At 30.6% G+C, this 12,175-nt stretch overlaps 1 protein-coding gene across 1 annotated transcript; it reads right to left on the bottom strand.

Moving 5' to 3' along the window:
- Nucleotides 1-3,360: 3,360 nt before the first annotated feature.
- LOC137388424 (uncharacterized) lies at nt 3,361-6,519 on the bottom strand. Its single transcript, XM_068074909.1, has 6 exons — nt 6,444-6,519; nt 6,096-6,280; nt 5,559-5,691; nt 4,873-5,048; nt 3,850-4,000; nt 3,361-3,658 (listed from the first exon to the last, which is right to left on the bottom strand). The coding sequence occupies exons 1-6, from the start codon at nt 6,517-6,519 to the stop codon at nt 3,654-3,656; spliced, it is 726 nt and encodes a 241-aa protein (XP_067931010.1). The 3' UTR covers nt 3,361-3,653.
- Between the last annotated feature and the right edge of the window lie 5,656 nt (nt 6,520-12,175).

Below are 12,175 nucleotides of genomic sequence, written 5' to 3'. Positions count from 1 at the left end.
CAAAAGTGTTAGACTTACAGATAAATTTGTAAGTAGTCAATTAAGATAGAACCAGCCTAATAAAGATGAAAAGTTTTACAAGACCTGTAGCTTTGAGGTATTCAAACCCTTATTAATCCCTATAAATATTTTGATCCTTTCTTTAATTTACATTCATTTCTCTCTATAGTCTTTATATAATATAGATAACTGAACATATTTTTCGTTCATTGTAGCACTAAAGTAAAACCACTATTGTTTATTTGGTCGTTAAAATCTAAAATAGCGTACTGCCACAAAACTTGTCGCAGATGCTACACTGTTTTTGGTGAAGCTAATGGTATCTAAATTTTGTATATTATCGCTTTCATGGCAGGCATTGTGAGCTGAATTCTAGTTTATGCATATTTAGGTCATTTCTTTTAACTCATGAACCTTAACAAGTTAATTAACCAGTTGAACAGAATAATATATCACACTAGTACTAGCAAAGCTACTTACACGTAAAAGCTGTTTTTTACTTGTGACTTCTGTGTTACTGACTCTTTTTTGGAAAACCTTACACCTGCTAGACTGGTAACCATCTCTAAAGTTTGGCCCCAAATGAATTGCTAGGATTTGCCCAAAGCAAAGAATCAAACTAGTATGACAAATATAAGTTCTTGATTCATCAAAATTTTGTTTCCGTCTTGAACTCCTTAAAAAGAGTAAACAGATTATCTATCAGGAAATATTTAGCACACAACCAAAGTTTGTTTATAATTATTGTTTTAATTTAAAAAAGTGTGATCTTATAGCGGTATGGTTGCTAAAAGAGACCATTCTCATTAGGTTGTAGAATAAAAGTTGTCTTACCTTGGATTAGGTACTGATAAATCTCAATATATTGTTATACACTGGTTATCAGATATAATAAATCCTGGCTATGGGCTAGTTTGAAGCACTCAAAAATATAAAGTCTTTGATATGAAGCATCAACTTTAAAAATGGATATATGATAATGGGAATCGAATTAGGACAATACGAATGTCATGATACAAACAAGTTTTAATAAAACTCACATATCTCAGACTGTGAACCAAAGATGCTATCATTTACTATGGGTTCTGATGCTGCTGAACTTTTATTTTAGAGACTTATGTTTATTTTAAATATTTTTTTTTGAAATGTAGAGATAAATATTTTGTTTCACAAACTTATAAAAGTTCTTTACCAAAGCAAATGACTCAATAGGCAACGGCCTCAATATAATTTTTAGAATAATAGACTGAGCACAAACACGTAACTCACATGATTTAATACTTATAATTTTTAATAGCAAAATAATTTTTGGTATTAACATAAAAACTGGTTGCAGTAATGCATATATACTTTCATAAATTTTTTAATGCAACATGATTTGAAAGCTATTCGCTATATCCTTTTATTGTATTAATAAACTAAATGCATAGAACTATATATATTTTAAAGTCTGCAGCTACTTTTTGGAGGCTTTTTGAAAATTTTTTAAATAGATGAAGTTATTACTAAGTTGTGAAATGAACATGAAAACTTTTAAAAGAAAAGTTGCAGCAGTGACATACGTAATGATCTTTGTAAACGTTATTACTGCCACTGAAGGTTCTGCATAAACCTCAATTTCATCAACGGTAAAGAAATTTTAGTATTTACTAGCATTTACTTATTTATAGCATTAGCGGTAAGCAGATTATATTTGGTAATGTGTTTACATTTTATTAATCAATTGTAATTAGTTATTTTTCAAAAGTATTTTAGTAATAAATTAAAAAAAACTCATCCAGTTAAATGCATGCATTGCTGATATGAACTCTAAAATCCATTCCAACTAGCTATTTCACGATGATCTGTTCTAGCTACATAATCATACTACTGAATTAAATTGATATTAGCTTCTCCTATAATGCATATCCATTTCTTTATGTCTTCAATAGGTTGAGGTCATCAAACAGTAATTATTATTGATCATAATGACTTGTTTTAGTATACCTGCACAGTTATTGATTTCTTTCTTCTTATAGAGTGTTCTGATGGAAATAATGAAAAAAAAATTATAATGATCAAAACTCAGCGCTGATGCACGACTGATAAGTTAAAAAAGTCATATTTTGTGGAAGCTAGTTCAAAAAACATATCAGTGTATTTAATGTCAATCAATAATAAGATCATAGATACCCAGCCTTACCACAAATTCCAGCTAGTAGTTACTAGCAGTAAGGAAGGTAGCTTAGTTTTTCATGCTCAAAACCTTTGATATCCATGGAACAGAAGCCTTTTCCAGGTTAGAGTAAGCAGCCTTTTAGTTAAGTGCGGATTAATCAGGCAGTTTTGTGTAAACAAAGTTTTTTGAGAAAACAACTTTAAATCGATAGAACCTAGATTTTATAGATTTAAGTCACAAAGGCTTTTTGCAAAAAGCCAACTTATTAAAAGATTTGTCTTTACTTTTTGATGAAAACTAAAACTTTCAGATTCCTATCTTTGCTAAAACGCTTCTGTAAAAATATTTATCATTTGCAACAAACAGAGTAGCTACGCTAATGGCTTTTACTGCAGGTCAAACTAGTTTAGTAAATCAAATAGCATATAATGACTTACTATTTTTTTAGAATCTCAAAAAGTTGAACAGAGCTTATCAAGACTGCAATATTTTATATTTCAAAATAGTTTTTTACAGCTTTTGGAGCCATTCTACATTTAAAAGAAATGAAATGGCTGCAATAAGAAGCAAAAGTGGAATTTTTACTTTCTAAACATAAATGCACCCAAGTTTTGCATCCTAATAATACAAGCACAGGGTCTAGCTAATGAGATGCAAATGTTTCTTTGCTATTTATTACTATTTTTTGTAGTTAAAATAGCTAACACACACAGAGAAGCTAAACAAATCAGTTGCTGTTTGACAGTGAACGTAATTTAATAACTTTTGAATGTTATTGAATATCAGTAGTACATATTTAGTTTTTGGCTTAAACAACTCATTTTCTAATATGGCATATAAATGCATCTATTTGTTACCAAAATCAAAATAAAATCCAACATACCTCATCAAAATAAGTTTGAAGCATAGTTATTTTTGTTTGTATTACAGTGCAGTTTTATGCAGAGGTGGCATACATCTTTGGCTTAAATGCTTATAATAGCTTTAGCACGAAAAACTGTTGGAAAACTTGATCGTATATTGGTTTAGCAAAATGCTTCAGTGGTTCATGTCATATGCGTACATAACTCCGCATTTTCAAATTGTGAATGCAATTGAAAGTATGTCCAGACATTCTCCACAATTTATAGCAAGTATATGTAAGTTACTTTTATTTGTAAGCCTAACATTTTTAACTAAACTTGTCCAAAGGTCTTGCTCCATGATTCCAGTGTCTGCAAATATTAATAATATAGCAGTCTTGGTGATGCTATTGAAAATTAGTATATTTTATATTTATTACAAAATAGTTTGAAATTGAAATTTAAAAAATACGCTATACAGTGTGACATGATATATCAAGCTAATAGAAATCTAGAATAGATAAAGCAGAAGTGAAAATGTTAGAAAATCAAAGCGATATTAAAAAGCTGTCTTTGAGACTGGTCATTGCTCGTTTGAAGTCGGTTGAGTTTACCAAGGGGAAGCTTGTCTACTATAATCTGAGTGTCATGTCTTATGCTGCAAAAAGAAACCATATAACTTAATATCAGTTGATTATACATTGACAAACATTATGATATTAAAAATGTTACAGACAATTGAAAACAAATTTTTAATTTTTGGAAAAAGGAAATAAAACCACTTTGTTAAAACATTGAAAAAATAACACAAACACTAATTTGACATATGTACAGCGCAGATCTGCTTACCTGTGCTGCTGACATACCAGGTTCTACTGGCCCACCAGTTCACAAAGCCATCCTGCTCCTCAGATGTCACATATAGTTTAAATGACCTCGTTATAGTTGCCAAGTCAGTTATAGTGAGAGTAGTAGAAGGATTTCCATTTGCGTTTGTCACCTAAGCATTGACAGAAAACAATTTAGAAAAAATAACAGTTCTTTAAACTAGGATTTTAACTAGCGAATTATTCGTTGCAAGTTATAAAGATATAAATATTTCCTTTTCAGAGGCATTTGATGAAACTTTCTAATTCAGTAAATTATTATCTATGATGAACCAATTAGATAATAACAAATAACAAATAACAACTTTGGTAAATAGTAAAAACATTTATGTTTCTGTTAATGCATTGTTTACATTATTTGCAAACAAAGAGAGAATACACTTGCGGCAACTAAAGACAATCATTTGGTGTTCTGAGCAAATAGATATCATACTAGAACTAATATTATTATAACTTCTGTTAAATGATAATAAAATTTACCGTTAAAATTACCCGTTTGTTTATCCACTGCTTATATTATTTACAGACAAAGTGAGAAATACACACACTCCAGCCAGAAGCAGATATATTGATTCAACTTAACCGTGTTACCCTGACAACAGGGCATCTTATGATATCATAACAAGTCACTTGATGTCTTGATTGAAGCCAATTAAAAAGTTAATATTGCTTGGATTTTTCAACATAAATCTAATAATCAGGACCATCACAATTTTGTTAATTTTTCATACAATTTTTATCTGCTAAAAGTTATTTTATAAATTACCAAGCTGAGATATGGCAATATTTTAATAATTGCCTTTAATACATTTTGTCTAAAAAGTTTAAGTTACCCAATGTATTTATTATTTTAAAACCATTATAGTACACAGAATGTTGGAATGAAACATCATCGTATTACATATAAATATACTTTGCCAACATGTAATCACCAATTAGCTTAGGCGGTTTTTTTATAATAACATATTTTTTATAGTCTACTTACTACCGCTGAAGCTGGACCCGTTCCAGCTGAGTAGTCGACATAACTTCCATCTGGCTGCTGGACCGTCCATACATAGTGAGTTGAATCAGGAATTCCTCCAACAACCTCGGCAACAATGGTGATCACTTTGTTACTGTCAATATTTAAGGTTCCGTCAACCTGGCCGGCGACATTTTCTAAAATTCAAAAACTTATGCTGAGTAAACTTTTAACTAGTAACCACTGGTGTGCTTGTTGAAATTTAATAAGATTTTTTATACTTAGATATATCTACATGTACATGTATACAGAGACTTAGATAAAGAATTATACTTACATGATAATCTGCATTTCCGATTGACCAACCTTAAAAGTCTATGTAAACTGCTGAATTGTACAGAATTAATTTAAATTAAAAAGAAAGTTTGTATTGTCTGATCAATCATTTAGCGTAAAAACGTTAGCTATCAAAATTTTTAGATGTAAGAGAGACAACGTTGAGCAGTTTTGCAGAATATTTCCTTTGAGTTGAATCTTGAATTTAAAAAAAATCAAATTTGCATACTCAACTAATCTGAACATAAAAACCTGAGCCATTTCTACGAAACTTCAAAGTACGTATAAAATGTAACTATTTTAGGTCTACACTGTTAATTATGAATTACAAGGCAAGGATTCAGATCACAACATTAGCTCAAGAAAGTTACCAGCAGGAATTGTGAATGTCATCCATTTGCTCCAACTGCCAGTAGCTTCGCAAGTGAAATTGAAGTTTTGCTCAAATGATGTGTAACCATCTAGCAGGTCTAATGTGTACGTTTTGGATCCATCAGAATTCATCTGTAATAACAACCGATTTGCCATTAAAGCTTGTTGCTTCATATACTTAATATTCCTACCGTATTAATAATAACCTTAGCGTTAATCTGAATACTAACTTAGTTTTTTGTTTGTATTTGAATATAGTATTTCAATCTATATTTTTCTTTTTTGAAATATTATTTATATTTAATTTTCATATTCTAAACTTTTTTTCACAATCACACTTTTTGCATAATCTCTTTCTTTGATTTTAGTATCAATGTTATGGAAACATCTTAAAACAGTAAGAACTGCCCTACATTTATGAAACACTCAAATATATATCAAATATTTTGTTTCTATATCAAATTATTAAAAAAAAATTTAACGAAAATCACACATCTTTTAAATTAAAATTGGGCAAATGGATGAATAGTTCTTACTTGAGCTGTAGAGGCTACAAAAGACCCTTGCGTGTTTCCTGGTAGCAAACTGCTACCATCAGGTAGGGTCCAGCTTATAACATCGGCAGGTGGGTTACCATCTGTGACATCAGTAATCAGGGAAATAGAGCCGTCGTTGTTGGTAACTATACTACCTGAGATTGTTCCTGAACCAACCGGTACACCTGAACAAATAATAAGTTATGTGATGTCAATTGGGCTTTAGTAATTTTTTGCTCCACATTTATATTCAATTGTTTGGTAACTTTGGAAATTTATGGTTTTAGAACATGTTCTCTCTAAATGTACAAAGCTGTTCAATGATAATGGCTCATGACAATCAGATACCAGCTTTTGTATTTTTTGTCCCAAGTTCACAGTCAGTTATTTCTTTTTTTTGGTTAAATTTAGCACTTAGTAGCATGTGAATGTGTTTTAAAACCTGACCACCTTGTACAACAATTTCAAAACCTAACTTTAAAGTAATTATTTGAGCTAATAGCTAAATTTTTATTAAGTTTTCATTCTGTTCGACTTTTATTTCCTTTTATAAAAATGTACATACTTGGTTTTTGTCAAAGTTGAATGAGTCATATCTTGTTTGCTTGTTTGTGATTGAAAGTTAACAGAAAAGGGACATACTTTTTTTGCTTTATAATATTAGAAAACTATTTTTACATTGAAAAACTCTCTATTAAAAATAACTTTACAGATTCTAGCATGAAATCAACAATCATGATGTATACTCGCCATGGCTGGCTGTTATGAGTAGAGATATAGCAAGGAGATACATCATCTTTTTAGGTTGATCTTGGTTGAAATTTCTAAACAGCAAAACTTGACCTGTATGTGATAAAATAGTTATTGTAAGTAAATGAGTAATATAACTTTTAGCTTGCTAGCTTAAATTGTTACTATTCGCAATTATGCAACTAAATATATGGGAATTTTTAAAAGTGAACCACATAAACTGTTGGACATCTAGGGCAATAAATTATCCTTACTTTAACTATAGCCTAGTCTTCAAGTGTTTGGATTTGCCAATACTTAACTTTTATTAATCTATATACCTTTCTGGTTAATACTCTGATTTGACCTCACCTCTCATGTGTTTGAAAAGAGTTTATTTTGAGTTTAGGATGGATTTCAAATTTTCAATTTTCAGTTTCTTGTATCAGGAGAATTAAATGTACTACAGCGCGTTTGTAAAGTATAGCATTCAAACTGTTTATTATACTATTAATTTGGTAAATATAGTCAATATAAACGCTTGATTCAACTGCTAATATTTTTTCAGTAACTTTGATCAAAGAAAACTGTATGACTTACCTTTTTAAATGTTCAGGATCAGTAAAGCAAGCTCACAAATGGTAACTGATTTTTCTTCCTGAAAGCTTCTGTTTTTATATGTTAGTCCACAGATGATGAAATCGCTCTGAGCTACGCATGAAACGCATATACGCTAAATTTACATTTTAATAGAGTTCCTTTATCAAACATGGATATCATCAATCTTTTATCTGTAAACTATCTACGTCACAAGATAATGCAATAGCTCAGCTAGCCAAATAGATTGATGACAAAAATAACTACTGAAGTTTAACACTTCAGTGACACCTTGACTAGCGTAACTAATGCAATTGACAAATTAGCTTTGGTGATGATTAGGCCTATGCATAAAGTTTCATAAACAAAAACCCCTCATGCTTGGTATTCAAAACATAAATGGTCTTTGCTTTCTGACACCATAACGCCCAACAAAAAAGGCATTATGATTTTAAATTTTGTTCATTCAACGGAAACATTATTCTACTGGATATATTAAGCTCCTGCACTGCACTAAAGCCACCACTTGAATGCTATAAATTGTAACATAATGTAATATCTACTTTTTTATTGATTCCATGGTTCATACTAGAATAAATTTCTTATAAATAAGAAATCATTTTAGTTTGAGAATCTAACTAGCAATTAGTAACTAGTAACTGTTTACTGTTACTAATACTGCAAGTCTATGTTTTATAACTTGTAAAATAATTTAAAGTTTTTTTCTCAGTTTTTTAAGGTTATCCATAGCATGTTTAAATTCAAATCAGTCGGTTCTGATTGAATTTAGGATATTCTGCTATTGATTAAAAATCAAAAACATTGTTAGACTAAAAGTGCGTGCAAATACTTTATAAAATGATTTTCTACTGACAGTTCTTTTGACTTTATATTTCATGTACTGTTTATTATTTACTAAAAAATATTTTTGTTTGCTTCATATATAAACAGTATACTGCAGTCAAATCTTTAAAATAGGTAAATCTTTGTTACTGTGTGAAACAAAGCTATAGTTTTATAGCCATAAATTAATCTTTTGTTAGCATTGAGAAAAAAATTGCAATGTTGCCTTAAGCAAAGAAAGTAAGAAACTTTTATTTGTCAACTGCAATCATTTACATGTCTTTGTTAGTAGGAGCAACAATTATTTAGTGCCATAGACTTTCAAGCCTTCTCTGAAATGATGAAGCTTTTTAGGAAGTTCTTACACGCATTAGTTTCTTGGCTCAATATTGAAACTTGGTTAGTAGCAGTTTGTCCGGAGCATACAGCCTTGCTGATTGCTAGATATTGCGCCATAATAATTCCTTTGTACAAAAGTGAACAATTTTGAAACTTGCCATACAGTTTTTTGTATTGCAAAGAAAGATCAAAAACTAAGGTAAAAATGCTTGATTATAAATGGACATTTTATGATTGATTGCTATTTAATGGAGCACGTAATGTTTGACAGAAGATCTATGGTTGTTTGAAATCTCATTACAAATAGACACCATCAAAACTGTGAAAGCAACGAACAAAAACATTTTCAACTAGTTCCTCCTTCCTGAAATTCATGCCACTTTGCCTTAAAGTGACATGTAATTGTACCAGACAGTTGGTAGCACGGAATAAATACGACTGTTTAGTTGTAGAAGGAAGTCACGTTTCAGACAAAGAAGTAATGACATTTTGTGCCAACAAATGAAAATAGTGATTGGAAAAAAGTTGAAGTAGAAACTTGTCCCTATACTCCAATCAAAAGTTTTAGTTTAAATCACACTTGTCTAGTATTAAAAAGCCTAATTGATATTTTACTATTATTTTATATATCTAAGCATCTTTCACGGAACCAGTTTCTACCATACTGACAGTGATACAGACATAGAATGAATTTGAAACCCCTTTTAGTTAGTTTAAAAACACCTTTTAGCACTTTTTTACACACAATTTTTGGTACCATCATCATTTTATGTTTTTATACAATAAATTGTAACTTACAAAAACATTACACAAAAGATATCCAAATAAATTAATATTGAAGCATATTAATTGTTGATGACAAATGGTATAAATCAAAGACCAATTACCAAATATTATCATGACTAGTTTAGTTTTCTTATCATTACTTTGTTCTTAGAGTACTCTCATTAACTCTAGAATGAATTAAAATATAATATGGGATAGCCTGAAAGCAGTATCCAGCTCATTAGAATCTAGAGTAATATATCATGTGATTATTTCAGAAGCAAGGATTGACTAATATTAAATAGTATTTATAAAACTGTGTATTATACGGACCAATCTCCATTTTCATTTTATATATAGTGTGGTGGAAGATAACCTGGCCACGACTGAAACAATGGCAGGAGACCAGCTAGACACTGCAAAAGTCAAGCCAGTAAATGATGTGCATAACTCATCACTTTTGTGATTCGAGCACTCTGGTGTCAGCACATTGACAGGCAACTTAATTGTCTCATGGCATGCAGTCAACTCTCATGGGCAACTGAATTTGTCTCCCTTGCCTGCTCTGAGCTGCACTGAAGAGGCTGATATATATATACAGTCATGTGCAAAAGTATGGAGCCGCCCTGTGAATTTGCATCAATTCAAAGTTCAAATTAAAATAGAATAAAGAGAACTATTTCAAATATAACAAAACAAGGTATCATTTTAATCCTCACAGTCTCCTCTACACGATGGTGTAGTTAAAACGTGATTAGACAATTTACTTCACTTGTGTAATCTCCTAAAGGACATGACACTCTCACTCATATAAGTTTAGTATCTAATAATAATAGGAAGTGAGTACAAGTAATCATCCTAATTCAATCTTTTGAAGCCATTGTTTCAAAATCTTTGATGTTTTGCAATTTTTGTGTACTTAAGGATATAAAAGTAATAATTTTTACCTTGCTGTGCATTCGTTGTAAAATATTTTTATTAGTAACATCCTCACTATGAAAACTACAGCAGAACAGCGAGCAACCATTATTTGTCTTTATAAAGAAGGAATGTTTATGCGAGAAATTGCCAAAAGAGTTGATTGTTCAAAAAAAAGTATCTGGTGTCATTCAGAGATTCTACGAGACTGGCAGTACTGAAGAGATAAACATATAAAAAAGAAGTTGTGGAAATATATATATATATATACATATATATATAATATTATATGTATATATATAACATTGAGCGCACTAAGAAAGAACTATGTGAAATTTCCCGTAAACACAGCTAACATATCACCATTGAAGCAAATAAGAAAGTAGTAAACTTCTTAGATGTTACATATATATCTATATATATCCTATATCTATATATATATCCTTTCACATTCACATTTTTTGCCGATTTTTAAAAATTTTACTCATAACTTTGTGACTTTTATTTTAGTTTTCATGGTGCATACCAAGTGCTGGCACATATAATAATTTAACCCACTCAACCTCCCCACACTTCTGTTTAGTCCTATTGCACCCATAGATGCATACCCTTACTTATAACCTGGTACAGCTAAATAGACTATCAACAAATCCCAAGGTCACACACTGAAAACTGTTGGTATTCACCTCCTAAAACCTTGCTTTTCACGTGGACAGTTGTATGTTGCACTATCCCGAGTAGGCAGTAAAGATGGCCTATACATTCTCTTGCCATTTGGTCAGACAATGAACATCGCTTACGCTCTAACGCTTCAGTGATACACTAGTGGTACGCTCAGTAAATTTTCAAGAATATATGTCTTACCAACAGTAAACTTTAATTGTTATTATCCATGATGTTTTGTTTTTTTATTTTGCATTTCATATCTCTCTCAGTTCATATTTTTGTTATCCTTGTAGTAGAACAAACTACATATAACCATTGCTTGCTAGTTATTTCACGTTTAAACACCTTTACTAGTGTCTTATTTTTTCTGTAAACATTTTTGATTGGCACAAACTGCTTTGTTCATAAAATGTTTTAGAGAATTTATATGTTCATTGTCATGTAATAAACTTCATGTACAACAATACAACTATTGAGATATTAAATATTGTATACATTTTTGGCTGTTTATGTGCCTGCACATAAAATATGGGTAATGCACCATTTGTGTACCTCTTGAGTGGTGTGGAAATTAATTATGTCCAAAGATATTAAAAACCTTTTCTTACTCGAGCAACACCGGGTAGTACAGCGAGTGTGCATACATAATGTATATATCTTTGTTCATTTTCTTGCCCAGTTGGGTCTAATTGGTTAGGATTTTTTCAAGCAGGGGACAACAAAAAACAGCATTATATGGAACCTTTTATGTTTGATTCACTGAAATACATATTAAGCTTGACTTTTCAGAAGATGAAATGTTGCCTCCTAATAACAATACTAATGAGGCTCAAAATGAAAAGTATTGTTATAGCTGTTTGCTGAACCACAACTCTTAAAATTATATAAGAGTCATGAACTTTACTTGTCTTTTGTTATTCTTTTGAAATTTTTAAAATATGCATGTGTTTGAAATAGTTTTTCTATGGCAGTAAATCTTTCGACAAAGTATGCTACAAATTAAAAGACAACAGTTTATTTGAAGAAAAACTTGTCCAAACAAGCAGAATGCATGCTTTACTATTTATGATTGTGAGGAACAAAATCAAGAGGTCACCATACCTAAAACTATAGAAATTAGAAGAAAGCAACTGCTAGGTACATGAAAAAACTACAGAAGAAATATTATATCAGGTGAAACAATATTAAAGTCCTCTCATTTAGCTTCATGCTTTGCGGCAGAA

The sequence above is a fragment of the Watersipora subatra genome, chromosome 2 (assembly GCF_963576615.1).
Source record: "Watersipora subatra chromosome 2, tzWatSuba1.1, whole genome shotgun sequence".
Classification (NCBI taxonomy): Eukaryota; Metazoa; Bryozoa; class Gymnolaemata; order Cheilostomatida; family Watersiporidae; genus Watersipora; species Watersipora subatra.
This window is presented reverse-complemented; position numbering and strand designations above follow the sequence as displayed.